Source organism: Colletotrichum spaethianum, assembly GCF_022836535.1.
Source record: "Colletotrichum spaethianum MAFF 239500 DNA, contig15, whole genome shotgun sequence".
NCBI lineage: Eukaryota > Fungi > Ascomycota > Sordariomycetes > Glomerellales > Glomerellaceae > Colletotrichum > Colletotrichum spaethianum.
The window spans coordinates 488,917-516,191 of NW_026054785.1; the positions used below are offsets into that span (position 1 = coordinate 488,917).

General features: G+C 52.6%; 13 protein-coding genes across 13 annotated transcripts; 7 read left to right on the forward strand and 6 right to left on the reverse strand.

Annotated features, from left to right (window-relative positions):
* Nucleotides 1-1,736: 1,736 nt before the first annotated feature.
* On the forward strand, nucleotides 1,737-2,580 carry ColSpa_06394 (FAD-dependent monooxygenase OpS4; the record flags this gene model as incomplete). The annotated part of the gene is made up of 2 exons (XM_049272606.1): nucleotides 1,737-2,141; nucleotides 2,209-2,580. The coding sequence occupies 2 exons, from the start codon at nucleotides 1,737-1,739 to the stop codon at nucleotides 2,578-2,580; spliced, it is 777 nt and encodes a 258-aa protein (XP_049128563.1).
* A 185-nt stretch (nucleotides 2,581-2,765) lies between these two features.
* Nucleotides 2,766-3,465, forward strand: ColSpa_06395 (6-hydroxynicotinate 3-monooxygenase; the record flags this gene model as incomplete). The annotated part of the gene is made up of 3 exons (XM_049272607.1): nucleotides 2,766-2,907; nucleotides 2,960-3,184; nucleotides 3,239-3,465. 3 exons carry the CDS (start codon nucleotides 2,766-2,768, stop codon nucleotides 3,463-3,465), a joined length of 594 nt encoding a protein of 197 aa, XP_049128564.1.
* A 618-nt stretch (nucleotides 3,466-4,083) lies between these two features.
* On the reverse strand, nucleotides 4,084-5,369 carry ColSpa_06396 (lactose permease; the record flags this gene model as incomplete). The annotated part of the gene is made up of 4 exons (XM_049272608.1): nucleotides 4,084-4,317; nucleotides 4,378-4,782; nucleotides 4,858-5,189; nucleotides 5,246-5,369. 4 exons carry the CDS (start codon nucleotides 5,367-5,369, stop codon nucleotides 4,084-4,086), a joined length of 1,095 nt encoding a protein of 364 aa, XP_049128565.1.
* Nucleotides 5,370-5,785: 416 nt separating this feature from the next.
* Nucleotides 5,786-6,251, reverse strand: ColSpa_06397 (high-affinity glucose transporter; the record flags this gene model as incomplete). Its single annotated transcript, XM_049272609.1, has 2 exons — nucleotides 5,786-5,894; nucleotides 5,953-6,251. 2 exons carry the CDS (start codon nucleotides 6,249-6,251, stop codon nucleotides 5,786-5,788), a joined length of 408 nt encoding a protein of 135 aa, XP_049128566.1.
* Nucleotides 6,252-8,629: 2,378 nt separating this feature from the next.
* Nucleotides 8,630-9,421, reverse strand: ColSpa_06398 (uncharacterized protein; the record flags this gene model as incomplete). The annotated part of the gene is made up of 1 exon (XM_049272610.1): nucleotides 8,630-9,421. The coding sequence occupies one exon, from the start codon at nucleotides 9,419-9,421 to the stop codon at nucleotides 8,630-8,632; it is 792 nt and encodes a 263-aa protein (XP_049128567.1).
* A 1,392-nt stretch (nucleotides 9,422-10,813) lies between these two features.
* Nucleotides 10,814-11,836, reverse strand: ColSpa_06399 (MFS transporter fmqE; the record flags this gene model as incomplete). The annotated part of the gene is made up of 1 exon (XM_049272611.1): nucleotides 10,814-11,836. The coding sequence occupies one exon, from the start codon at nucleotides 11,834-11,836 to the stop codon at nucleotides 10,814-10,816; it is 1,023 nt and encodes a 340-aa protein (XP_049128568.1).
* Nucleotides 11,837-13,585: 1,749 nt separating this feature from the next.
* ColSpa_06400 (uncharacterized protein) lies at nucleotides 13,586-14,122 on the forward strand (the record flags this gene model as incomplete). Its single annotated transcript, XM_049272612.1, has 2 exons — nucleotides 13,586-13,932; nucleotides 13,978-14,122. 2 exons carry the CDS (start codon nucleotides 13,586-13,588, stop codon nucleotides 14,120-14,122), a joined length of 492 nt encoding a protein of 163 aa, XP_049128569.1.
* Nucleotides 14,123-14,651: 529 nt separating this feature from the next.
* ColSpa_06401 (uncharacterized protein) lies at nucleotides 14,652-14,981 on the forward strand (the record flags this gene model as incomplete). Its single annotated transcript, XM_049272613.1, has 2 exons — nucleotides 14,652-14,670; nucleotides 14,740-14,981. 2 exons carry the CDS (start codon nucleotides 14,652-14,654, stop codon nucleotides 14,979-14,981), a joined length of 261 nt encoding a protein of 86 aa, XP_049128570.1.
* Nucleotides 14,982-16,343: 1,362 nt separating this feature from the next.
* Nucleotides 16,344-17,095, forward strand: ColSpa_06402 (extracellular exo-alpha-(1->5)-L-arabinofuranosidase; the record flags this gene model as incomplete). Its single annotated transcript, XM_049272614.1, has 2 exons — nucleotides 16,344-17,013; nucleotides 17,037-17,095. The coding sequence occupies 2 exons, from the start codon at nucleotides 16,344-16,346 to the stop codon at nucleotides 17,093-17,095; spliced, it is 729 nt and encodes a 242-aa protein (XP_049128571.1).
* Nucleotides 17,096-17,933: 838 nt separating this feature from the next.
* ColSpa_06403 (heterokaryon incompatibility protein 6, OR allele) lies at nucleotides 17,934-19,564 on the forward strand (the record flags this gene model as incomplete). Its single annotated transcript, XM_049272615.1, has 2 exons — nucleotides 17,934-19,486; nucleotides 19,507-19,564. The coding sequence occupies 2 exons, from the start codon at nucleotides 17,934-17,936 to the stop codon at nucleotides 19,562-19,564; spliced, it is 1,611 nt and encodes a 536-aa protein (XP_049128572.1).
* Nucleotides 19,565-20,048: 484 nt separating this feature from the next.
* On the reverse strand, nucleotides 20,049-22,050 carry ColSpa_06404 (N amino acid transport system protein; the record flags this gene model as incomplete). The annotated part of the gene is made up of 7 exons (XM_049272616.1): nucleotides 20,049-20,323; nucleotides 20,478-20,773; nucleotides 20,824-21,242; nucleotides 21,351-21,483; nucleotides 21,541-21,632; nucleotides 21,686-21,721; nucleotides 21,778-22,050. The coding sequence occupies 7 exons, from the start codon at nucleotides 22,048-22,050 to the stop codon at nucleotides 20,049-20,051; spliced, it is 1,524 nt and encodes a 507-aa protein (XP_049128573.1).
* A 206-nt stretch (nucleotides 22,051-22,256) lies between these two features.
* On the forward strand, nucleotides 22,257-22,451 carry ColSpa_06405 (uncharacterized protein; the record flags this gene model as incomplete). Its single annotated transcript, XM_049272617.1, has 1 exon — nucleotides 22,257-22,451. One exon carries the CDS (start codon nucleotides 22,257-22,259, stop codon nucleotides 22,449-22,451), a length of 195 nt encoding a protein of 64 aa, XP_049128574.1.
* Nucleotides 22,452-24,600: 2,149 nt separating this feature from the next.
* On the reverse strand, nucleotides 24,601-25,872 carry ColSpa_06406 (meiotically up-regulated gene 113 protein; the record flags this gene model as incomplete). The annotated part of the gene is made up of 1 exon (XM_049272618.1): nucleotides 24,601-25,872. One exon carries the CDS (start codon nucleotides 25,870-25,872, stop codon nucleotides 24,601-24,603), a length of 1,272 nt encoding a protein of 423 aa, XP_049128575.1.
* Between the last annotated feature and the right edge of the window lie 1,403 nt (nucleotides 25,873-27,275).

Genomic DNA, 27,275 nt, shown 5'->3' on the forward strand with positions numbered 1-27,275 from the left:
GTACTCCACCGAGCTAGAAGCGCTTGAGGTACGTCTACAAGGCGCGCTCCCCTCGATAGTGCATTGTGTCTCATAGCGCTTCCAAGACATCTGAGAACAAATAACCAAATGACCAAAGACGAAGTACTGCTGCGGTTCCTCCTTCACAGGAAAAGCATTTAGGTTAGCAGGAACAGTCTTGTCTGGCCCCGAATCAATAGGACGGCTTTGAACCGACTGACCTATGGAAACGAGGAATAATACTTTCGCCAGTCAAGCTATCATGTATCAACTAACAGCTCAAGGGGATATAATATCTACGTCTTTCTCTCCGAACACTTTCCAACCCAGCGCGAGTAGTCGGTATCGACAAATAACAAAGGGCTTTCATCAACCGGTTTTGCGACTTAGCAAGGGTCTGCCCGCAGTCCCTTGGTCATCCGGAACTCCCCGGCTGCCACGGCAAGGGTGCACGGCCACAACGTTATTAGGCGGATCTTGACCCTGGGTCTACTTCGGCGCTGGACAGGTGGCCACCGATGTGGTGTTGCGGTCATCGAAGCAACTCAGTCCCGATTCCGGTCGCAATCTAAAAAATGGACGAGTTTGGATGGGGATCTTTGTATGGCCTTTAACGCTCTTCGACACTTCCGATCCCTTCCGGGCCGCAGCGTGACGTCGCTTTCTAGGTCCGTTGCATTGGCAGAGCTTGACGAGGAGCTGGATAGCCCCTTGACTCATACATGAGTGAAATCCACGCGTTAGGGCCAAGTCAAGTCCGCCAAGTTATACCCGAGAATGTTGCCGAGATGATCCGAATGAAATCTACCTGTTGGAGATGAAACTGGCTCCCACTCCCAATGGTGAATCAAATTTTCTCCGACGTGGGCTCAACGCAAAGCCGATGGACATGGGTAGCTCCAGAAAGCTCCAGTCAAGTTCGCGTAATCCAATAGGGTCACTCAGGGACAGATCCGACGCGTCGCCACTGTGGTGGAGTTTGTTTGACTTCCCCTGGTCATCTCGTCGGACGGCGAATCTCGCCGGTGCGGAGTGCCAGAATCCCGTAGAACCGAGAACGAGTTACCACGTCTAATATTGTCAGTCGAGCTCATTTTCTTATAGTGCGAACTTTACCGGAGGTTTGATCAATGGACTCTTTCATCTCTATCCTTCGACCCCGAAGAACGCAAAGCGCAGCGGACAAAGGATCTGCGAATTGCAAAACCATCGCCAGTCTTCCACTCTGACTTCCCTTGTCAACGTGTCCAAGCTCGTCTTTCTCAGTAGCACAAATGCCAAGTGAGGAAATCATGTCTTGCACGGCAAATGATCAATTCCCTGTCTTTGTTTCTCTTCAATTTCGTACTGTCCATGCTTACACCCTTGGCCATATCCTCAGGCAGATGGCAGATACTCCTGGATTTCGGTCACCGTCCAATAGCTATGTGCAATGCTGGCCGTCGGGTCCCGATCCTAGGCCCGTCCCCATCAAAGAGCGGGTTGCGCCGCAGATCTGGTCCTTTTGGCGGGGAGACTGGTCGTAACCCTACCGTATCCTTGTCAGATGCAGGCAAATGCAACGGCGCCATTCCCCGTGTTGGTTCTCCTGCTGAGGACACCGCAGCAGAACGTTTTCTCTCTTGGCTCCTTCACTCCCGGGCGCGTTAGCTCGCAGACCTTCAACATCGCATCTGTGATACCCAGGGCAGCACTTGCTTTTTTCCCTTTCCCTATCCCGCAAACCGACTAGCGCCATGCTCGACGTAGTCATCGTTGGAGCTGGCATCGCCGGCCTCTCGGCCGGTATCTCTCTTCGCCGCGCGGGCCATCAAGTGCGGATTTACGAAAGATCCTCGATGAACAACGAGACAGGCGCCGCCATCAACCTCACCCCGAACACGACAAGATTCCTCACCCGCTGGGGTCTCGACCCCGAGGCACTGGGCTTCGTCAAGGCCGGACCCATTCACCTCCATGATCCCGCGACGATGGAGATTACGGCGACCGAGTCCCATGCCGACAGCGGAGAGCTCTTTGACGCCGATCTGTGGTACGCCCACCGCGTGGATCTGCATGATATCCTCAGGAAGATGGCGACCGACTCCGCAGGCCCGGGCGTTCCCGTCACCATCCTTGCGAACTCGTCGGTTGTTAGATATGTGAGTGTGGAAAAGTTACTGTCGCTTTGTTTTTCGTGAGTTTTCTTGTTGTACTGATATGCTACAGAGTCCCGACCTGCCGGCCATACACCTACAAGATGGCGAGGAGGTTCGAGCCGACCTGGTCGTGGGCGCGGATGGCATCCACTCCATCGCATGCGAGACGGTTCTCGGCCGCACGAATCCCCCATTACCACCCAATCACTACAACTCTTGTTATCGGTTCCTAATTCCTGCCGAAGTCCTCGAGGAAGACCCTGAGACCAAGTTTTGGAATGAGAATGTAGATGGACTAGTCCGTCTGTTTCCTGATGACAAGACCAACCGAAATCTCATATCATACCCGTGCCGCAAGTATGTATCGGAGAACCAGGCTAGAAAGGACATGCAGCTGACGAAACAGCAACAAAATTCACAACTTCATCGGCATATCTTTTGATGAGGACATGATGTCAGCTACCCGTGAAGGTTCGTTCTTTGCCGCTAGTTGACATGTCCAGTCTCGCTAATGTGGCTATGCTAGATTTTGAGGCGGATTTCGATAAAGCACAGCTTATTGAAAAGTTCTCTGGCTTCCATCCTAGCTTGCTGGCAGTGATCAAGTATGTTCACAACAGAACCAAAATGGCACTATATTTATCTGACAACCACTGCAGGAAGGCGACTGACATCAAGCGGTGGCCATTGTTGTACCGCGCCCCTGTGCCAACATGGCACAAGGGCAAGATGGTCTTAGCCGGTGATGCAGCCCATCCAGTATTGCCTCGTAAGTCATACATCTGCTGAAGTGTGGGCGTTTTCCCTGACATCCTACTTAGATCAAGGCCAAGGCGGTGCTATGGGTCTTGAAGATGGTCTTGCGTTGGGTGTCGTGATGGCTGGGGCTGCAGATGCCTCAGACGTCGAAAAACTGCTTGACGTCTACGAGAAAATCCGCAAAAGCCGTACCAGTATAATCCAGTTGCTTAGCAACGTTGCAAAGAATGATTCTCACCTCGTCGAGAAAGAGCTCTTAGAATTCATGCCCAAGGAGGATATTCCCAGTATGTTGCATCTAAGCCACCACTGCGAGACGTCCTGATCTAACATGTTGGCAGAAACACAAAAAGAAATGTTTATCTATAACTTTGAATACGATGTTGTGGAGGAAGCTATCAAAATCATGGAGGAATTTGACCCGTCGTTTCATCTTCCCCACGACTTCTTTGAGGATGACTCATTCAACATGGCCCATGTTAGTGGCGAGCTGTCCAAGATGAGCGGGTTTATCACAGTCGAGACTTGTATTAGCGTTGAGACGGAGGAGTCCACAGCACAAGTATGATTGTATGACTAGTTGAAGGAGAATAGGCGGCGGACATCTAAGGCAGGATGGGTGTCGTCGCCTGGTCGCTACTTTTTATTGTGATTCTACACGCAGTTGCTTGTATTCCTATGTAAGGTTGACGAAAGACAGCGATACGTCGAAACTGCATACAAAGATAGCGTAGGAAATCGAATTTGCCAGATATTGTGTGAATCCTCTACTTGGAGCCAGGCCTTGAATATTCAGCAACCCTTTTGAAAGACTAAAGAGTCACAGAACTTGGCTTCAGTAACTAGCGTCTTCATTCAGCTTTTGAGCATAGAAATGTTGCGCTTGACTTAAGGAGCTGGACATAATTCACTGTTTTACAACGTTATGTCACATTGAAATCACACTTCGGAAGACACATAGGATAGCAACAGACCAATAGCTGTAGTAACCTTCAGGGAGTCCGAAAATCAAGTGGAAACGGATGGCTTGATATTAAAAGTAGATTAGATCACAATTCAAGGTCCTTATGTCCACTGCTTAAAGCATCTTGGCAATGGCTGATACAGATGCGAAATTGAACACCCCATCTTCCTATTTCTCCCATGCCGCCATACCTGCGACTACTTACTAGTCTTTGTATGTGTCTCAAGTCCGCTGAGTTCCATTGTTTTCGACAGAGTGGTCCACGGTGTTTACACCCTCGGCAGTCTCGCTGTCGCGGCTAGCGTTCATCTGGTCCTCCTTCTCGATCTGTTGGATATCAAGCTGAGCAACGTTGGCATCCGGACCGTCGATGACTTTGACAAGCTCTTCCAAGGTAGGGCCTTTCGTCTCGACATATTTAAAGAAGACGAAGCAAAGCTCCAAGAAGATCCAACACTGTATCGCTTTATTAGCTGCAAGGCCCATAGAACATAGTTTCAGGACTGGGTGGGTTACCGTGTAGATGAGGTACAGCTTCCACGTCTCTCCCTCGAAGAATTTGAGGGCCACGGGATTGGCGTAGTTGTTCAGGGTAAGCGCCGACTGGATAGCAATGTTAAGAATCATCAGACCCTTGGCTCGCAACTGGTATGGGAGGATTTCCACAGCATATCCAATCAGCAGACCGGACCACGCAATGGCGTAGGCGACGTTGAAGACCCAGATGAAGAAGATCATCGCATGGTTTGCGCCCGGAGACCCGTACTCTTCGTAGAGCGCGCAGGTCAAAGTCCAAAAGATGAAGGTACCGAACATTCCTCCGGTGGATGTAAGGAAGATCGGACGGCGGCCGAACTTGTCAACCATAAGGGCAAACGTGATCGAAACAATGAGTGATACCATTGAGGAACCAGCAGAGAGCTGTTGGGAGAGCAAGGTTTGTCAGCATGATAAGAAACGAAGAAAAAAGACGACCTCGAGGAGTATAGAACTCACACCCAGCTTAGCCGTCGAGTTTGTGATTCCAGCATTATCGTACAAGATGTTGGTGTAGTTTGAGATGATGGCGTTGCCTGACCACTGAGAGAAGATACCCAAAGAAATCAAGATCATCAGCCTGTAGCGGTTGCCAGGGCTGCGGAAGAAGTCGAGGTAGCTACTATGTTCCTTCGCTACCCGCTCCATCCTGATCGTGTCTCTGATTTCGCGGTACTCAAACTTGACGGTAGGATTCTCGGCGTCTCCATTAGCATGGTACTTAGCAAGAATGGTCAGTGCCTCGTCAAGCCTGTCGTTCGCGATCAAGTATCTTGGCGACTCAGGTACCCCTAGCGCCAGGTAAATCAGTACACTGAGAGTCTAAAGCCTATACAAAGAGACTCACAGTAGATTCCGACGATCTGAACGACTGAAGGAAGAGCCTGGAGGATTGCAGGGATACGCCAGGACCACTGATTGTTCATGAAGTCGGTGCCAAAGCAAACCCACGCAACAGCTTCAAAAGTCATCAGTACAGTAGCCAGATAAGGATTCGACATCAGTCAGATGTCCGTACTTACTGAGTGATCCTACGTTCCAAAGACAATTATAAACCTGTGCGACATCAGCCTTTAGTCTTTTGACACCATCCTGGTTATCCAGGCTGTGGCGTTTTTGTTGTTGACATCATATTTTCACCCGATTTTGGCTGGAAGATATGGTGGATTTGGAAGAGGATTCGTCTGAAATGGGGGATTTCTCTGTCTAACGTAGCATAATACTCACAGTGGTAAGTCTAGCGCGATGCTGCGGATGACAAATCTCGGTAAGTAGCATGGGCGAAGCCATCTGAGAGAATGAGTTGCCGAAGCCTAACAGCACGCGACCACCCATGAAGCCTATCGCTAGGTTAGTTATACCCATCTCAAGCTATTGTGATGAAGAACTAACCGCCCATGTTCTGGCAACAACCCTGAAGCAAAGCACCGGCAATAGTGATCACACCGCCGATGACGATGGGGAGTCGTCGACCAAAATGGTCGGTGAAGTAGGGACTGTATAGGACCAAATAAGCACTTTTACCGATTCATTATAGTGTGTTGAAGCGCTTACACAATGGGAATCGAGCCCAGACTGCCAATCTGGTAGAGCGCAGCGAGAAGACCCAAAAGGTGATTGGCGGGGTGATCGAAATAATCCTTCCACGAGTCAAAGTTTTGCACCGAGTTGAAGAACATGCCATCGTAACCAGTACTGGCTGAGCCAATGCAAAGAATAAAGGCATGCCAATAAAGCTTCCGCAGACCGGGGTCCTGGTACCAGGTAACATGCTCAAACTTAGGAGCCTCCTCCTGGGCATGGGCAGTCGCCTCTTGGTTGGGCTTCGACCCTTTGAGCTTCGAAAACACCATGACGGTCAAAAGTGAGAGATATTGAAATACTATGAGAGTAAAGATGGTATCTTCGGCGACGTTGTGGAGCAAAACGACCGCGACTCATGGACTCGCGAGCTCTGAAGACTAACACTCCGCTCTAAGACTCGACTGTGGAGATCCCCAGTTCTTATATCTGGGGAAAACATGGTCCAACCTCTGAACCCCGGATTATCGGGTGACTTTACCGTCTCCTGTTTCTTGGGGGCCGGTTGATAGTCACATGGTGGTCGCTCTGGGTTTTGGATCCGGAGAGGCAAGCAATTTTACCCATTGGAACCAAGTGATCCGGATTAGCTGATAGATGCAGTCTAATTTGCAGGCCCAAGCCGGTCCAAGAGGTGCCATGGAAGCATCCAAGAAACAACCCCGGCTACACTGGAGTCGCGAGACGCTGTAGGAACCATACAGAAACGTCCATTGAGTGGCAAGGCTGGCAATTGTCGAATCACATCTGCTGAAGGATTTAGCCGGAATATTCTTGGACTGTGGAGCGCCATGAGGCCAAGGCTGAGCTCTTCAGGTTCTCGTTGGAGAACCGAGACTCTGCCCAGTCTGCCAAGTGGTTGATGTGGAACCGCGCGCCATGAAATCGGCTGCTGACCCGAAGACGCACAAGACACACAGCATGCGGTGACTGCTACGGCCAGAGTTTTTCTTTGTGCCATTTCGAAATGGTTGCGCCCTTCTGGCAGACAAGAAGGAAAGGACGAACAAATGCGATGTGCTCGTATTTAGGCAGATTTCAAACTACTCACATGGCTTTTGTGCACAATCTTCAACACCTTGGCTCAATTTTCGAATAGTTTGAAACAGTATGCTTTCTGTCTAAATCGAATACCCAGTAAGGTAACAAAGCCACTTTTGTGAAACGCTGTGGTCGAGTCGGCGCGTCTCCACAGCGCGAAAAGACGGAAACTCATCCGCGATATGATACACAGTAAGAACTGTTCTAGACACGTAAACCACGTGCAGGAAGTGCCGAAGCCCTGTGAGTGTCCGGACTAGTTCATCATTCCAAAAACGCGAGTTCTTGCGGAAAGAGATTAGCTTTCTCCTGGAACCCTGCGTATCAACTAGCGCTGAAGAATCTGAAGGCGGAATTCGCGGCTGCTTCTGTACTGATACTGTTCAATTGGGAACAAGAGGTAATGTTGGAGACCGAAGCATTAGGCGTGTTTCCGCTGTAGTTCTATCGCAGTATGGCGATGACGGAGTACTGTAGTCACAGCTTCTCATAAAGCACTGTGCCAACAGAATTAACCTACGAGATATACGACAAGAAACTGCTTGCAGTAATTCGTTATTTTAGGGAGTGGAGACCTTTTTATATTAGAGGGCACGAGCTCGGCGATTGCATTAATAACGGACCATCGTACTCCATGACGACCAAGACGCTGAACCGAGGACAAGGCCGGTGACTAGAATCTCTGTACGATTTAGCCTCAAGACTTTATAATTGCGGGAAAATAGGGCGCGAAACCTGATACCCTGACTACGTTTGAACTTATTGTCAATTCTCTCTGCGTTTTACTCATGGGGCCACTTTCAATGGAGCTTATTCAAGCTTTGGAAAGTGTCCTTCATCTATATCTCCGTCCGTTACTGGGGTATATATGTAGAGCATTGTATTGTATGTCTAGGTGGATTCAATTTTGATCACGGAGTCCGGGGCGAGTTGAAATGGGACTTGTCTATATGTGTAAAAATATAGTAGAAGCAAAAGGAAGGAACGATTGCCAACATGTGATGGTTCCGGTGCAATGTTCATTTCAACTGATGTATCCTGCTCTACCGAGATCAGAAACAAAGAAGAAAAGGGATAGACAAACAATCAAGGTGCTCAAGGGATTGAGTAATTTTGTGCTCAGGCTTCGCCATAGGTAGTGGATCGCACTGATACACAACAACTTCCCCTATATAATGATTGCTACTGACACGTATAATGCTCACTTGGTGGTGTCTACCTGACAGTTACATTTGAACAACCTCGTCCAATAGTTGTGGCCGGTTAGTAATCGTAGGAAATTCTTTCTCATGGCTGATGCAGTGAGTCCCTGCAATGGGTTTTAGTGGCCCCTCCCACTACCTACCACGACAATTCCCTTTTTGCCGGTCTTGGTATTTACGGGCCGCAGAAGTTTTCTGCAAGCCGGCGATTATAGTTTGCGGGACATCAAAGTATGACTGTCTCAGAATTTACGGAATTAATACGCTCCAGATGCTCCTCCACCGCCTGCCAGAAAGGGTAGTTAGCCAATAATCATCGCAACGTAACTATTCGAGAGGAAGCAACCCGCACAATGGTGACGTACCAGGTCCCCAGGCCCCTATGAACCCGAACTCTTTCGCCTGCCTTATCTTCCTTGCCACTGATGTTTGCGCCAGAAGTCAGCTGCCATACTAATATCAGGAGGGATAAGGGCCAGTCCCGAATCTAGATAATTACCTCCTTCGATCCCTTCGTACACTTTTGGGGCATTGACAACGCTAAACTCCCATACATGACAGCACCACAGGGCTACGAGCATGTCAAATTGGCCGCGCGGCAGGGCTGCTGTTACAATCAAGCTGTGTCGTCGCTTGTCCGTTTTGTCGTCATGCATGACAGCCACAGCGTTCCCTTGCGCATCAGTCCATTCGCGTCCGTTGGTGGCGAAGATTGCGACGCCATCCTTATAGAACTTGGGAATGCCGTACCCGTTGGTTATGCCAGAAATATCAATGGGCACGGCGGTCGCGTGCGCCGCCTTTCCTGGGATGAACCAGCTGCTCTTTTTGATCCCTAGGGCTGCGGGGTCTGGGAGACGCTTGCTCGCGCGTTGGATGAAATACCGCGGTGCGTCGGCCGGTAGTTTTTCGTGGCCGCCCGGTACCGAGCGCAAGTGCTTCAGGTCATAAATATGGCGTTCGCGCCCCGAGCCGTCCCTGTTGGGTTCGACGCGCGACAGTTCTACCTCCGTGGTGATCTTTGAAAGGTTGGCGATGCCCAAGCTGAGGCGGTACAGCGACGGGGAGTCTGGCGTCAGGGCGTGAATTGCCTGGCCTGCGAGGACGAGCGTCGTTGGTTGAAAGACATCCTCACCAGGTAGCAAAGACTCGTCGTATGACGGAAGAGTCTCATCAATCGACTCCGTGGTTTTTGACATGATCTTGTCGTATGACCCTGATACCAGTCAAGGCAAGGTCTTATAAAAGCTGGATCTGAATTGCTCTAAAATGAGTTGTAATTGGGTGCGAGGGGGGGATGCAGCTTTATGGCACTGAGTACACATAACAGCATGTCGACCATATGCAGTGTTGACGTGGCTGTGTTGGGGGCTGCGTGTAGTGCCAAGATCTGACAATGGAAATGTCGAACAAAAAGGAGAATTCCTATGGTCAGAGATCTACGCGTCGCTTATATATTTTTTCACTGTCTCTCCTTTGAATGGAGCTTGGAGTGCCAAGTTTTCGCGACTTGAGACTGGCTATGAAAGATAGTTATACTATTTCTCTTGTTGTTTTTGCACGCCTCGTAACCTCCTGCCAGCGTGGGCCGAGGTTTGTCGATGGGATTTCTGCGACGTACTTTTGCGATAATGCGATGACCCGTCAGCTGTCGATTGCCTTGGTGGGGAAGGCAATCGGGCAATCATCAGCCTTGAACGTTAGGATTGGTCAGGTGTTACTTCCGAGCCTAATATTGCGGACCTTCCTAGTGGGTAATTTGACGACTTTGTAGCTGACTAGGTACCGCAGTATTGCCCCTCTCACTAGCGTCGGGCGTTCATTCGAGTACTTTTGTATATTATCCTGGGTCTTTCATGTACCCCGGGTAGAGTGATATGCCTAAACTGCCGACTGCTTGTACAGTACACCTTGAGTCTGTTCACCCAAAGTGACTGGACATAAAGCAGCCTTATAGGAATCATCTCATCACCGAAGAGGCGTCTACACCACCTAATGAGGTCTGCGAACAGTATCTAAGGAAATTTTACATAGTCTATTCGGTTATCCTCGCGTCTGCGTTGCTTCATGTATCTTGTGAGTATGGACCCCCGAGGTCTTGGAGGCTTCTCGTTACATCAAAAACACATCCCTACCTGGAGTCTTCCATATAGATCCGATAAAGATAAAGAACACCAACACCGAAAGTGCGTTAAGACAATAGTCTCTCATATCTGTGATTCGTCCGTGTGCAATACGTTGGGCGACTTTCTGGTTCTAATGAACAGACTCCAGGGCACGCCCAATATTTGACATCGTCACAAAGGAATCAAACTCATCGATAAAGAGAACTTCCATCACGTCGCGTAAGTCATCTAGTCCAATATCAAGAATTCGACAAGATCTAGTAAGAAAGCCTCGTATGATGTCATATTGCAGTGTAAGTTTCAATTCCAAGTCCCAGAATACAGCGTCAATTTTAATCATGATATCCAAGCAGCAAATAATTATCTCATTTCGAGTCAGTATCCTCTCTCCATCTTTCGAACCCTCGAGCGGGTAATCTGAGGTTGAACATGTGGTCAATCTCCATCACACTTCTCCCCTTCATCTCAGGCAAAAAAAAACCAGCAGAGCGCTACTCCTAGGGCACACAAGAGGACATATATGAAACCTGTCTTGGCACCTAGCTGACCAGCGTCAGGGTTGTAGGCGTAGGGAAGCACGAAGTTCATCACTACTGATGAACCTTGCTGTGCTATACCACCAATTCCTTGTGTCTTCGCTCGCAATCTCAAGGAACCCGTCTCACCCATGATGGCGTACGATGCTGGCCACACACTCATGCCACAGACGACAATGATGAGGATGCATCCTCCTGCCGTGATGTATGCGACTGCTGGGCCTTGCCAGATGCCCGAAATACCAACAACGACCCATAGAATGGTTGAGATAGACAAAGAAACCAGGGTCACCTTTCTTCGGCCAACGCGGGACAGAATCCAGAGGCCAAGACCGTTGGCAAAAGTACCAGCCACAATGCCACCGATGAGAATCATGAGACTGGTGCTGGACTTCATGCCAATGGTCTGCAAGAAATAACTTGACTTGGAGATGAGGTCAAGACCGAACAAGGCTGGCAAGAGATTGGCCATGACGACGATCATTGTTCTCCGGCGGTTAGTGCCTTCGAAGCAAGTGACGTAGTTGGCTCCAGCAGTCATCTCCTTCTCCTCGGCGATGCTAGCGTGAACTCTCTCTAGGACCTTCAACGCATCGACGCGAGGCGCATACAGTTTTCGTGAGGCCTCAGCCGCTCTGTCCGACTCGCCGCGCTCTTCCAGGTATGCCGGGCTTTCTGGGATGATGAGGGAGAGGATGAAAGGTGTGACCGCGAGGATCCACTGAGAGCCGAAGGAGGCAAGGTAAGCAGCCTTAGTCGGCACGTCGTTGACGACGTATACAACGATTGAGCCAAGAAGCTGGCCAACGAGGTTACCCGTCGGTACTTGCCCCATTGCTGAGCCGCGCAGAGCAGTTGGCGCCGTCTCAGATATGTAGGTCATGGCGGTAACCTTGAGGATGCCGATGGAAATACCCTGAACGGTCTTGCCGACGAAAAACATAGCTCGCATCGCGTTCAGGTTTGTCGGGAGGTACGAGAAGAAGATGCCGACGACACCAATAGTGCAGATGATTGCGCCCGTCCGCAGACTCCATTTGCGACCGACACGGTCTTGGTACTATCCGGCAAAGACAGAACCGATGGCCATGCTCAAGGGAATAGAAGCGCACCACAAAGAGACCCAAAGTGATGGAATGATTAGTTTGCCCTCATACACCTCGCCATAGTCCCTCTGAAACGGTTTGACGGCGACGATGGCGCCAACAATGACCGAGATGTAGCCCAGCCAATGATAACGATGGTGAGAGACAGACAGTACGCCACGATTTTGGGATACTGCCGGATGGCATGGCCTAGTGGCAGCTTCTCCTCCTCCACGTCATGGCTGATAGACTCGCTGCGTGTTGATGTCATGAGAAGCTTCGTCGATTCGTCTCGCGTTGTTCTGATTTCCGATGGCCCCAAATTTGGTATCCGTCCGGTTGTGGTGCCTAATTTGGAAATGCTGCTGTGTTCTGCAAGCTCGATATTATCGGTCACGATCAAATCCCCGTCGGTAAGGCTAGTCTTATCGTGAAAGGGGCCCATCGCTTAAGTGAAGACTGGGCAAAAGACATTGATCTGGGGTGACAGAATCGGGAATAGCTCGATGCACGTAAAATGAAATGCCCTTTTATGCTTCGGCAGTTCGTACCTTGTCGGATAGATTGCACAAACGATACAACACTGATTTCTATCTGAATTCGAACTTGCGTGTTTACAAACTGGAGAGATCATAACCTTCTTAAGGCTCCCGTTTCTCATTGCTGCGCAAATCCTACGTGCTTCAATACATGCATGCCTGCTGCTAGTGTGTCAACTGCAACGGTGACACAATACCAGATATGAGAGTCTTGTTGAAAGGATGTCGAGGCGCAGCACGGATAAGCGAGGACAAACTAACCTACGGAATAATGGAGGTGCCTAGAATTCGGTTACGACATTTTTTGTGAAAGATTTTCGACAGTGTGCAAACATCAAGTGAGTTTGCTTTCTGGCTGCTGCTGTACTGCGGTTGAAAAACACCAGACGTCTTGGCAATCATCGTCCGTGTCAGAAAAATAAGTACTCTTGAAAGATGCGCGGTGGGATTGCGCGGCGCAGCTTAATGCCCGTTCCCTCACTGTAATATGTCCCCCTAATGGAAGTAAGCACCTACGGAAAGGGGACGGGTACGGACCCCAATCGTCAGTCTCGAGCCCTATCGTAACGGTCGCGCTTGATGATCCTACCGACTGACGTTGTCACTCTGATTGGAAGTTCAGTTGGCATACCTACGGACACGGATACGGGGCAATCATCTAAGCCACCTACTTATTCCATGGCGACCCGAACACCGTCGTTCAACAGCATCGAAAGGACTACTACATCAGGTAAACCGGTAAGACAGAGTGCACAGTTTCTCTGGGCGCCATCAAATCGAACCATTCTCCAGCGGTACACTCGGAGACTAGATAAAATATCGGTCTCAGGACTACTTGAAGGATGGTGGTGGATTTTACCGCCTTACACTAACGACTTCTGCTATATCTGGCTCATTCCTGAAGTTGATACAGAGCACTCGTTACCGCAAGGATAAACAATCCTTTTACCCGACCTCGATAGCTACCTTTCCTTCTAAAGCCAGACCAGCGACACTACATTCCACTTTGACACCAATTTTTATCAGACACTCGAAACTTACAACAAACACGATCATCTCTGGAGCTCACAACGCAACATGGACTCAACCCCCCTTTGCCACATTGTGGCTCCAGTCGGCTGTATGGGCTATGGTTTCGACGAGAGCCTTGTGGAACTGGAGCTGGCACAACTCGCACCAAGCAATGTTCCGACTGCTATCATCCTCGACGCAGGTTCGACAGACAGTGGCCCCGAAAAGCTGGCTCTTGGGACCACGACTGGCCCACGCTCGTCATATGTCAAGGACCTTACCAAGCTATTGAAGTTGGTTCACACCTTTCAAGTGCCGTTGATCTTTAGCTCTGCTGGGGGTGACGGCTCCAATGAACATGTAAGGTTGATGGAGGAGATTATTGAAGAGATTTCAGCAGAAGAGACAAACAGGTAAGTTTTACTTCGCTTCTTAGCAGCTTTCTCTTACCCCGGTAGGCATTACTCTTTCAAGACCGTGTCGCTCTTCTCGGGTATTGATAAGTCTGTTATTCTCGATCGTCTGAAGGCAGGTTGTATTACGGGATGCGGAGCGTGCGTCCCAGTCTTGACGGAGAAGGACGTCACAAATCTCCTCGAGTAGTCGCGCAAATGGGACCAGAGCCCTTTGTTGACGCTATGGAGGCCACACCTGACTTCAATGTCATCATCGGAGGGCGAGCATACGACCCTGCACCTTACGTTGCCTTATCAATGTACCAGCTAAAATTGCAGCATCCAGCCCTCAGCCCGGAACAGCTCGACTCGTGCCAGGGAGGTTTTTTGCACATGGGTAAGATTATGGAGTGTGGCGGGCACTGTTTCTCTCCAAAGTCGCATGGAGCGGTCGCAACTGTCTATGTAGATGGGACTTTCGATGTACGAGCAATCGCCCCTGGTTCACGCTGCACACCTCTGTCGGTTGCTGCCCATTCGCTTTATGAGAACACGCGGCCCGATATTTTGCGAGGTCCGGGAGGCGCTTTGCATCTAAACGAGGCCAATTACAAACAGCTTGAAGACAAACGGACAGTCCGCGTCTGGGGAGCAAGATTGTTTCTTCAGCCTCTTACGGCCAACCGTATCAGCTCAAGCTAGAAGCTGCACGGGTTCTGGGTTACAGGTCTATTGCCATGGGCAGTATGAGAGATCGTAAGTCGATACTCTGCCCTATGTTCAAGAAAATGCAATGGGATTTATGAACGGACACTCATAGCATAGACATTCTTGTTCAACAACTCGACAGTTTCCTCGTCTCGGTCAAAGCATATGTCAAGCAGCAGCGTCTAAATGTGCCCGGAGACTGGGACATTGACTTCCACGTTTACGGCAAGGGACAGAGCACGCCCACTGGGCCAGGTGAAGTGTTCCTCATTGCGGAAGCTGTTGCGTCAACCCAGCAACTCGCAACGGGTGTTGTGTCCACAGCTAGGATCGCCATGATCGTTAGTATTACTCGCTAAGTGAAGCACATCGCCGTGGCTGACAATCTTGACAGCATGGGCCCTATCCAGGTCAAAAGGCAACCTCGGGCAATCTTGTGTTTGGACTTTCCGGGAAGTTGGAAATTGAGACAGGGCCTTGTGCTCAATTCTCCGTATATCACCTCATGGACTTGGAACCAGGTGAAGAAAGACTCTCACCTTCTTTTCCAACTGGAAAAGGAGAGCGTCTCATCCATTCTTACGTCTCCGTCATTGGAAAAGGGCAAAAGGCTAGACAACCTGATAGCTCAACAGAGGAGATCAAATATTCCGAGTCCAAAAACTCGAACCGCCACACCAGGACAGTCATTCTATCCAAAAAAGGAAGTAGACGATCAGAGCGCTCTTAACCGTCAGCCAAAAACACTTTCTGACATCTCGCGCGTCCTCCGCTCCAAGAATGCGGGTCCGTACGAGATCACCATGGATGTCATGTTTGAGTCGGAAGCCGTTTTCGAGACAGTCAGATCGTCTGGAATCTTATCTGCGGAAAATGTAGCCCATGCTTTGGGCATCAGCCAGGAAGACATTATTTGGCTAGGGTTCTTTGCACCAGCCCTTGCGTTCAAGGTAACGATACCACGCTTCAGGGGTGGAAAAAAGGCTTCAGCAGGAAGCTTCATGGAGAATGATATTCATGGCTCGCAGCAGCACCTGGGACTCTCAACCATGAAATTGCCACAAGGGCTTCTGTCTTAGTCGGGGAAAGGTTTTGTACAGATTCCATAATGTAGATTGAGGCAAGTTCATTTCGGAAGAGAGTACCAGAGGCTAAATGTCACCTCAACACGTAGCCTCCAAGAGCAAAGGGACCTATCTACATGTGACGACGAGTCATGATCTTTTCGTCAGTTTTTTGGCGTCGCTTCCTAACCAACAGGAGGTTGTCGATGACTTTTGCATTTTTTCTGGACATTCCAACATGATTTTCTGAGTGAGTCGGAATCGCAGCTGCTGCTTTCACAGTTTATGTACTATCCCAACCCGGGTATAATGGTGAACTCTGTCGAAGACTCAACCATCCGAGCTCCAGGCAGAGTTCGGGGTTCATAGACGCGGGGCAGACTGTGCGGAGAGATGACGCAACGACCAGGATGCCCAGCTTCGTCCCTGCAGATCTCCAACTCCAGCCGCGAAACATCAGATGACTTTGGCTGAAACGCCGGTGACGTTCCCGTGGCCAAAGCGGCGCAGCATTTCTCTTTACCTGGACATGTCCAACACACTTATCAAAGCCCTCCGTGGACGAAAGAAAACACTGCTGTTGATTGACCTGGGAGAGATTGCGTGCCCGAGACACCTTAAAGACTCTTGGCCAAGCTTCCAGCAATCCAAAGCACGATGTCCAACCGAACTATCTGCGACGTCGACACGCCAGATCCCTGGATCGTGGCCGGCAACGGCAAGTTCTACTTCACATTCACCCTCGACAACCGCATCGAGATCTGGGCCTCCCACACGCTTGAGAACTTCCACCAGTGCCATAAGAGTGTGGTTTGGCAACCCGCGCCGGGCAGCCCCTGGTCCGTTAACATCTGGGCGCCGGAGCTGCACTACCTCAAAGGCTGGTGGTACATCTATACTTGCGGCGCGCCGCCCGGCGTCGGGAACCCGGGCCACCGGACAACAGTGCTCCGGTCGTCGTCGCAGGACCCGATGGATGCCAGCGCATGGGAGTTCCTCGGTCCGCTTAAGGGCATGCCAGACCACTGGTCTATCGACGCGACCGTGTTTAGCCCCAACGGGCATGATCTGTACTGCTGCTGGTCTGGGTGGCCCATCGGCGACACGTCTGATACACAGCAGGACTTGTTCCTGATTAAACTCCGCGTACCAGAAGAGGCAATCACGGAGACGCTGGTCTGCATCTCCCGGGCCGAGCTGCCGTGGGAACGTCCGGATGGGGGCCGTCGCGGGGTAAACGAGGGGCCGACGTGGGTGAACATCCCCGGCGTATTCAGCGGCATCGTGTACTCCGCCGACGGGAGCTGGACAAGCGACTACAAACTCGGTTTGTTGCCTCTTGTGGGACAGGATCCCCTCAGCCCAACGTCCTGGGCAAAGAGATCAACACCACTGCTCGTCAGCCATGAACGGTGTGGTGGTCCATACGGGCCAGGGCACGCGAGCTTCCTGCCGAACCCACACAACAGAAGTCGGGTATACTGCATCTATCACGCGACGGCCAACTACGGCGAAGGATGGGCGAACAGAAAAGCGAGAGTGATCGATATGGGACCGGAATGCTTTGGGCCCCATGCGCATTCTGTATGTTGCGCGCTGGAACGACATGTGCCAAAACATGGCAATGGCAAGCCACGTAAATCATCGTGCATCATGTCATGAGATAGGCGACTCCTTGGTAGAGGATGATCAGACCTCCGATCTTACGGGGAAGAAAGGAGAGAGTATCGGGGAAGTATGCAAACCTCCCAATGATCGTCCCAATTTAGTGCAGTGTAACCATGATTTGGCTGCTGCGTCTCTACATTGATTACGTATGTTTGGGTCACTTTTGGTGAATTTGACGCGCATCGTACCAAGAATATTGAACTGTTCAGAGAAGACTTACAGAGAGTTCTGCGGATTAATCGTTCACCACTCTTTGCGAGATCAGCAAATATTCCTAAAGTTCACAATCAGTATCACAACATCACCCCCCACCAATACATCAAGCATGACTAACCTTCCAGTACACCGCAAGAGAGTGTCACAGCGATGATGTGAGGAGTAATCGACCGGGACAGCTGCATGTGACCTGCAGGCCAGCCTGACGTGGCTCAGCGGTGGTGGCAGTGTCAGCAGCTTACTCCGCTCCTTGAGGTCTCATCACTCTTGGTCCCAAGTCTGACATCTGCCTGATACTCCTCTAAATCGCTGGTTCATCATCGTAATCAGCCACCGCCACGACAACTATTTGGTTTGAACACAATGGTTCGCAAGATACTTGATAGCACATCCGCTGGGGCAGGCTTGGTTTCTGAGCTTGCCTCAACTCGCAGCGGCATCGAGTGTGTTGAAGATGTCGAATACCAGTACACGCCACTAAAATGGGACGAGATCCGCCTCATAGTCCTCGAACCAGGCCTGACCTCGCACCCTATCCGCTGTCGCATCACAACCTCCTCCCAAAGCGATACTCCACCGTATGAGGCGGTATCCTACACTTGGGGCGACGACACGCTCATCTCACACATCCAGATCCTCAACCAGCCGACCCTCGCCCAGCCACAAAGCACCACCCTCGCGATACCGAGCACCTGCGCCGCCGTTCTCCGAAGCCTACGACACCCCTCTGACTCCCGACACCTCTGGATTGACGCCCTATGCATAAACCAGACGGACCTTGCTGAACGAAGCGCCCAGGTGCGAATCATGCCGCAAATCTACCGCGCTGCCTTCCAAGTCGTCATCTGCCTCTCCGCCCCACACTCTGCCGATGAACGATACGCGCAGGCGATGGACTTTGTCGCTCGTTGCCGTTTCCAAAACACATCTCCACAGATGAGGACCGCAGTAGAGCACCTCTTCCGACACCCCTGGTTCACCCGCATCTGGGTGATCCAAGAAGTCGCCAAAGCGCGCTACGCGACTGTTTTATGCGCGGACAGATCGGTGCCGTGGTCGAACTTTGCGCTTTGCGCCAGCCGCCTCGGATTGGACGTCCCGGTATTGTCGCCCATTCGGCGGCTTCAGCATAAGCACTGGATGAACATGATTACGACGGAGCAGTTTGTCAAGGCCGTTTGCATGGCGACGGCATGCTCGTGTAGAGATGACAGGGATCGGGTGTTTGCGTTCCTGTCGATGTATCCGAGCATGATGGGCAAAGAGCAGATTGAGAGGTATCGAACGTCTGGGAGCGCATGTGGACCAACTTGGCTACGAGCGAGGAGTTTGGGTGTCAAAGACGATGCGTCTAGAAGGGGCCTGGCGTCAGAGTCGGCAGTGGATGACCCTTCCGACAATCAAGTTGTGGGCGGAGACGAGGATGAAAACACACCGCACCGTCTAACGAACTATGCCCACTCCCTCGAGACCGTCTACACGCACTACGCGATGCTACTACTGAAAAACCTCGGCCTTGACTTTCTCTCCGCCATGCAAGGCCGGCCAGAGACAGACACTCTACCAAGCTGGGTCCCCGACTGGCGCGTCAACCGGGAGCGAACAATCCTGGCTCACCTCCCTTTGACCGGTTTCAATGCCGGCGGGCACGTCGAAAATCAGGCTTTTCTGGTTCTACCTGCCGCCGATGCGCACTCGAAACCAATGCTCAAGACCAGTGCAATTCGCGTCGGCATTATCAAGTATCTCGGACAACCCTGTGATATAACTCTATCAGAATGGGAAAACATTGTGTTCTGCGGCTGGAGGGGTTTAGCCGAAGACGCGGCAAAGTCATTGGAACCTAAAGAAACCGAGACACAGATTCTGTCGGCATTCATTCAGACAGTCATGACTGACTCGGACGGCGAGTTCGAGTGCGCTCGACATGCCCTAGTTCAAAGACTCTCGGCGGGATTCGAAGGGGGGAAAAGAGGGACAAGCAGATTAGCTGAAGGTTTAGACCCTGAAGCATTGGAGAGGTTGCATGTGAGCTGTCACGGTCGAAGACTGTTTGTCGCCGAAGACGGGACCCTGGGCCTGGTGGCGGACGCCAGTCGAGAAGGAGACATGATCGTGGTGCTTCCAGGGGCAAAAGTGCCGTACAGTTTCCGTCCTCGAAATTCCCTACGAGATGGCGCGGTCGAGTTAATCGGCGAGACTTTCGTCTCTAGTGTAATGAATGGCCAAGCCTTGTCGGGAGTTGGTCGTGGGTCCACGGCAGATATCTACGTTAGCTGAGAATAGCATCATCTCCTCTGCCGTAAAGTCTGTTGAACGCATCACATAGTCAAAGCACTTGCATCGTATATGTATTCGTAGCTCAAGCACCCCAAAACACTAGTGGTATCGTTGCTTCCATCCCTCCCCATTACCCAGCATAGTTACGACGTGCCATTACGCAGTAGCATTATAGCAGCATTATCTTTCTTAAGCATTTCAAAGCCCATTAGAAGCACAACCGAAAGGCTTGCCAACTGTACCCGCTCGGAATTCTTCAATGATGCCCTCAACACTGGCATAGGTTCCAGCAGTGAGGAAAAGAACACCAGTGAGAATGATGATGACGTTGAGACCCATGGACGCCCAGTCAACAAACTTGTTCTGCTTCGGAACCCCAGCGCGGTTGTCGGCACTTCTCATGCGGAAGTAGGCTACTCCCCAGAAGATGAAGCCGAAGAAGGAATCGAACAGAGACGACATGAGGGAGAGGACTGAGGCTTGTTAGCAAGTTTCAAGAGAACGGAGCAGCAGACTTACGAGAAGAGAAGAAGGGAATCAACTCGGCAATCAAGAAGGCCAAAAGCCAAAGCGCCACTGTTTACGTATTAGTTAAGAAATCTTTAGCAAGAATTACTGTGTACTCACGGAGAATGGTTGCCCACGAGCCCCAGCCAATGATGGTGTGCTCGTGCAGGTGCTTCGTTCCCTTGAAGAAGCGGAAGAAGAGAAAGCGAGCCGAGACACTGGCGTACAAGACACCAAGGAAGATGAGAGTCGGGATCATGAAGGAGAATGCCACCTTCTTGTAGACCTCCTCGAGGGAGCCAAAAGCAGGAGCTGTCATGTACTGGTTGCCAACATAGGCGTAGACAACGGCACCAACGATGCTGAAAACGATAATTTCGCCAATCGTAACAGCCCAAAGAGCCTTGGGAAAGTCGCTGCAACAGTTAGCACATCCATGCGTCGCCAGACGAGGTTTGCTGCTTACCGAGGGTCCTTCATCTCGGCAATGAAACTAGGCAGCGTAATTTGACCGATGAACGTATAGCTAATGTTCAAAAAGGCGTTCATGCCGGACACAAATGTGGTTGACGCCAGCGGGAGGGCCGTGACAATCGGGTTGCCGCCGACCTGAGTGACGCCATTCTTGTCGACGTACGAGGATCGAGGGTCGTAGCCGGCAGGATGCAACTGGACACCGGCGAAAATGGCAGCCAGAAGCACCGAGATGAAGGTGAAGGCCGCCGAGGCCGTGCCGGCTTTCGAGAGCGCGTCGAAAGTGCGGGGCAACGAGGAGACCCAGCAGATGATGGTGACGACGATGGAGAAGACGACAGTTCGGCAGACGACGGGGTCGGACTCGGTCATCGTGTTAAGGTACTTGGCACCGACCAGGACGTGGAGAGCCTACAAAGTTATCAGCATGGCATTCGCTCAACAGAGTCGGACGGCGGACCTGGATGAACTGCAGAAAGTTAGCAATCTAGTTGGTTGAATTAGGACATAGAGACTCACAGTGTTGTTCAAAATGAACATGACAGCAGTGGCATACCATGCCCATTTCTTGCCCCAGAAGAGCATCTGACCAATGTCGCAAACGTCTCTAACCTCAGGGTGCCTCAAGCAAAACTGCCATAGAACCAGAGAACTGCGTATTGATGTCAGAATAAGCGCTTGTCATTGTTGGGGAAAAGGGACCACATACGTGTAGAGGACAATGAGAGCGATAACGGCGGTGAGGATCAGTCCAGGCACGAGCCCGAGGATGCTGTATGACCACGGGAAACTCATGATGGCCTAAATGGTCAGCAAAGAGAGCCAGATGCGACCGAAAGTGCAGGAACACTCACCAGGCAAATGTACTCAGAGAAGAGCAGGCCGGCAGTCTGCGTCTCGCTGTTAGCATGTGTGTCGGCGCATGAGGCACTCATTGCGATCCTACCTTTTGCCAACTGCACGTCCTATACTTGATGGCATGTCCGTCTTCCTCCGCGAGCTGCTTCCCCAAGATCGCGTCGGCGCTGTCTTCGCTGTCGGAGTGCTCTCCCACACCCTCAATGCGAGGTGCTATCCGGGGGCCGACCTTGGTCTTGCGGCCGCCGAACCAGGCGCTGAGGCCGGACAGGCCTCCCGTCTCGGCATCTGCGTGGGCAAAGGCGAGCTCGGCAGCGCCCTTGTCGCTCGGAGTGGTCTCGGGCTGACGCAGGTCCTCCATGGCGCCAATTGGGGTTGCGACGATGCGGCGTGTGCGTCTGGGAACCTCGGTGGATTGGTGATGCGCCGGAGTGGACTTTTTCAACGGTCGTCCAGCGGTCGATGCGCGCGATGAGATGATGCAATAATGCAATGATGCAATGCTATGACGACGATACGGCGGACGGATCACAGACGAAGGGAAAGAAGAGATAAGAAGAAGAAGGGATGGAGAGCAGGACGAGAGATGAGACAGAAAGTTCAGAACAGATTCTCTGGCACCAGTGTTGGAGAGAGAGCGCGAGCACGTGGGGCGTGCGAGTTTATGAGGAGGAGCAGAGGCAGAAGATGGGAAAGATCAGCCAGATTCGGTTCGAGGGCGGGTTGCACGTTGCGACTCAATCCCGGCAGCAGGAGACTTGAGAGATACGTACGGTAGGTACTTGCGACCTCGAGCTGCGCTTGGGATGCGGCTTCCTTGCGAGCTAAAAGTATTAGGTAACTGGGCCCGTGGAGGAAACGATTACCCAGAGGACATGCAGGAGGAGGAGCTCGCCTGCTGCCGCGCACAGCTAGCAAGAGGCCGGTACGCGGGGAGGCACCAGAAAGAAGGTGGGATGCCAGGTAGATTCTGTCTTACCCGGGATCGACTCTAGTACGCATGGTACAGTAACGTCGGCGTTCCTCGGCCAGAGATTGCGAGATCCGCCAACAGCGGGATTCCTCCAGTCACGCACGAGGCAATGGAGGTTGTGGCATTGTGGCGTGGATCGATATCAAGGAGAAGGGTCCAAAGGGGTGGGAACCGAATCCGCCTCGGTCAGAAATTTTACGCCTTTCCACGTTCAAGACGCCAAAGGTCAAAAAAAAAAAAAAAAAACAAGGGACCGAAAAGTGTGAAATGGTCTCAGTCTGGCCGAGGTCGCGGAGCACGTCATTGCGGGATATGGGAGAGGGCGGCCAAGGCGGCGTCGCCGCTGGACTCGGCCACGGCAACGAGGCAGAAGAACCCCCAGCGAGTATCTTGCAGTAGTGCGCCTCGACGAGAGGCAAGCCTCCCCGTGAAAGCGCCACGAATGCGCCGTCAACACGACGACACTGGATGCTGGAGAAACAGAGTAGGCTGTCCCGTCCGTCTAGCGACCCGAGTCCCTACACGCTACACTACCTAGACGAGCGTTTCTCACACCCATTCGAGAAACGATTAGAGCCGGTCGAGGAGCCGCCGGGCAACGGGGCCTATCCTACGACAGACGCGGGCAGCTTGCAGTCGTTGAAGAGCCAATTGACTTCCCCAGGCCAGAGATGCAAGCCCAGTGGATCGACAAAGACAAGCATCGGAAGAATGCGCCACCAGAAAAGCTTGCTCGTGCTAGTGACGTCGTCCCCGTCAGCAGTACCCCGGCACCACCTCGCCGCCAACGCGGCGAAATGTGTGGCGCCCGGAGCAGTTGTGCCAGCGCCAAGGGGCAGAGCAGAGGGTCAAGAGATGGCCAAGAGATGAGGCACTTGTCTCGGCGCGGCTGCGTGAGCTTGGCAGGGCGGGCGAGCCGGATGTCTCTGAACGGACTGTCTGTCCATTATCCCAATCCTTCCACATTTCTGACAAGTCTCGGCCAAGACAAACAGCACTGCATCTGCTTGATTGAAAACATACACTACACAGCACCTCTTTGCTTACGTTCCATCGGGCCGAGTGAGCTCTGCCACAGCGTGCGCGGCATGGGGCGTGGGGAGGACCTATGAAGAGACTTCAGGCTTGAAACCGGGGACGCAAGACGCCCACCAACGGTGGCCCCCGTGGCCCCCCCCGTCTCTTGTCTGCCTTGCCTTAGCCTGATGGCCCGTCAGAGGACCAAGGATGCTGCATGCGGCATGGCAGGGTAAGCGGAGAGTAAGCGGTGCGCCGTGGTCACTCTCCGTACCGCACTGCATCGTCTGTGGAATGGGCTGCAGCAATGGCCACAGCCTGTTCAGACTTGAAGGGTGCATCCATACACTACATTGGCCGTTGGCAGAGATGACACCCCAAACCCTCTGCGTGAAGAGCTTAGATAACTTGGTCCAACCGGCTGGGTTTGCTGGCCAGTTAGACGTAGCCATGACACATGAAAACGCAGCAAGCCGTGGGGTGTTTCCCGCCCTTTGAGGATTGGCTCTGATAGTGCGCCGCTGAGTTCGGGATACGGCCGCGATGCTCCAGAAGCATAGGCCGATGGCTGAATTGCGCCATCGGTATTTAAAATTGCATCACGGCAAGGGAATGGAAAAGCCAAATGCTGGTTCGATCACCATTGTACATCCGAGCCAACCCAAACCAGCCGGATGGGTTTCGTCTCCCACTTGTTGAGAAAATTGCAGGGTCCTGTTGATCCCCGAAATCTGTCTTGTCTATCCGTACTCCGTTCTGCAGAAATGTCACTGCGACACTACCTGCATGCAAACACCATCCGTTTGCGCCGTCCGCAATGCAAGTATGCGCGCGAGTCTAAATACAACGCTGAATGATGTCTTTAATCACTCGTCACCTCGTGCCTCTTGCCAGTCTCATCCTTGACCTCCGTGGCACAAGCTACACCTGCGTCTCGTCCCAGTCAGCCCACCTTCGAATGACCTCGTCCACCGCCCCGATGCCCTTCTTGGACGTCTGCACCTCGAACCACTCGCGGTGGACTTGATTGCACCCATCGCACGTTATGGGCCCGGCGTGCAGCCCCATGCCCGATAGCTCAATGTGAATCAGTCGCTCGACGCGGTGAACGTGTGGCGTCATCCGCGGCTGCTCCCCCGAGGCGGCGCTCGCGCCCGGTATGTATGGGTAGTACCGTAGCACCTCGATCTCGTACGAACACTGCTTCGTCCATTGCTGCATGCGGCGCTGCACGTTTGCCGCCCGCCCGATTTTGATGAGCATCTTGTTGTTTCCTGACGCGCCGCCATTGGCATTGCTGAAAGCCGAGACAACGTCGCTCGACCGGCGCTGGCGTCCCGCACCCCGTGCCGGTGAAGGCGGCGCAAGGAGCGACCTTGCCTCCTGCAGCGGCACCGCCTCTTTCTTGGACGTCGGCGTGATCCAAAACATGTAGATGTAGCCTGGCTCCTCGGAGCTGCCGTACGGTCGCGCCAGCTCGGCCATCAGCGCCGAAGCCGTCTGCGGATCGGTCGTCGGGGGGATAAGGGAGAGGTATTGCGCAGTCTGGGAGGTCGACAGAGGCTGCGGCGACACCTGGGAGCTCTTTCGGGAGTGGCTCGACGTGCTCGGTCCCGGTCCACCGTTCGAGGGGGACAGCAGCTGGCTCGAGGGACGGGGCATGGCCGCGGAGCCGCCGTTCTGCACCGGTCGCGGCTGAGGCCGGGGTGCGGACTGCGACTCCTGGACTTCGTCGATGGGTATCTTGAAGCAGAAGCAGAAATGCAGCTCCTTCTCCTTCGTCGGCGGCCGGGTATATGCCGCGGACGGCCTCGAGCTCGTGGGCTGCGGTCTCCCGCCGCTGGGGCGTCCGCCTTGGGGTCGTTTTTGCTTTTTGTTCGGGTTCGAACCAACGTCTACGAGACCGAGGCGATCGGCGAGGGTGTCGATGCTGGTGCGCTGTTCCAAAATGGGTTTGCCGGACAACCTAGGCCCGGGACTCGATTGTGCAGAGCGGCTGGCGGCCTGGTCCTTGTGGTGGTGACAGTAGAGCGACTCTTCCTTGAGGGTCGGCGAGAGCGTCTTGCCCTTGGCCGGCGTGACCGGGTTGCGACACAGGTTTCCTGCCCCCGTGAGGCCTTTGCAGGTCGTTCTTGGATTCTTGGAGTCGGACCGCTCGAGGCGGTCCTCAGGGGTATTGGGAATGTAGCCCATCGTGCGCGCCTTTCGCGGTCGTGTAACAATGGGATTGTTCGTGGTCGTGAAGCTTAATGGCTACTGGGCATGCCGGATTTCAAAAGGGCACGGAGAAGTCTCAGAAAATGATAGCGACAGCAGTTAGACGACGCGTCAAGCAAGGGAAAGACTGGTAAAGACTTGTTGATTAGAAAATTGTCGTGACGAAGCTGTCGACGCGACTCACGACTCTGGTGTGCGTGAATCAAGGCTGCGTCCCCCAAGACGGTCCCACGAGTGACGACTTGCAGATGATGCAGCAACGGCAGCAAGAACAGGATTACCCCCAGAGGCATCCATAGGATGGCTCATCTTGACTGAGGCCCATGTCACGAGGTGGGCGCGGACTCGACATGACTAGGGAAATGACTGGAGGAGGTTGGGCCTCGACGGGCCGGCAACGGGGTCAGAGAACAGGGCATCGAGCCTGCCGAGCCTCTGGGAAGCTGCCCTTGTTAATGTCGACTTGTGCGGTGGGGAGCTGTTGGCGCCAGGACTGAAGCTTGGACTCAGCTGCAGACGCTGGGCGCGATGTCATGATGTGGCAGGACCGGAGTGGCTGGTGGGTTGATCGCGCGCGAAATAGTGGCTGAGCTGCTGCACAGCCCGACTTTGGTGTGGCTTGCCAACAGCTTCTCTTCCCAGCCACACTCCACCGGTGAATCTTCACAACACCATGAATTGCATCACCGTCTCTGCATTTCTGCCTCAATTCAGGTGACTGCTCACTGTGCGGTTCATTCGCTGATAAGAGAGGCATGCGCTCTTCACAAGATCTGTAAGTCAGTCTACCTAGCCTACGAGGTCGGTTGAGGTGGCGTTGCCTACGAGGGGCTATTACGTCCGGAGACACTCTCCAGCCGCGTGGGCACAATGACGAAGACGCCGGCTTGATCGGCAGCGAGGCTGCCAGTTTCGAGCTCAGTCCAGGAATCGAACAGGTCGAAGAGTTGAGTTTCCAAGTCTATCAATCCTGAAGGGTTACGCATCCCATCGAGCCCCATTCCTTGCAAGGGTCAGCATTGGCACACGTAGCAGTACCCTCCGGCCTCGAACATCACATCCACACCGAAGTCCCGGCCCCCGTATGTTCAACGGCTCCGACCATGAGGCCTTTAAAGCCGAGGAGACCCACATCCGCACGGCCTTGGACAAGCTCTGGATATAATTTCTGCATCACGGATTGAATGACGGTCGCGTCTTTGTGGCAGTATGGGGCATGATGGCAACCGGACCAGCGAGTCACTGGCCGAGACAGACCAGTTCGTCCCTCCAACGGGTATCCATAAGGCCAGCCGAATGGAGGGTCTCTCCGGCGAACTCACAGACGACACAAGTGCACAACCGCACCATAGGAGCGATGGCCTTCGTCCCCGTTGGCC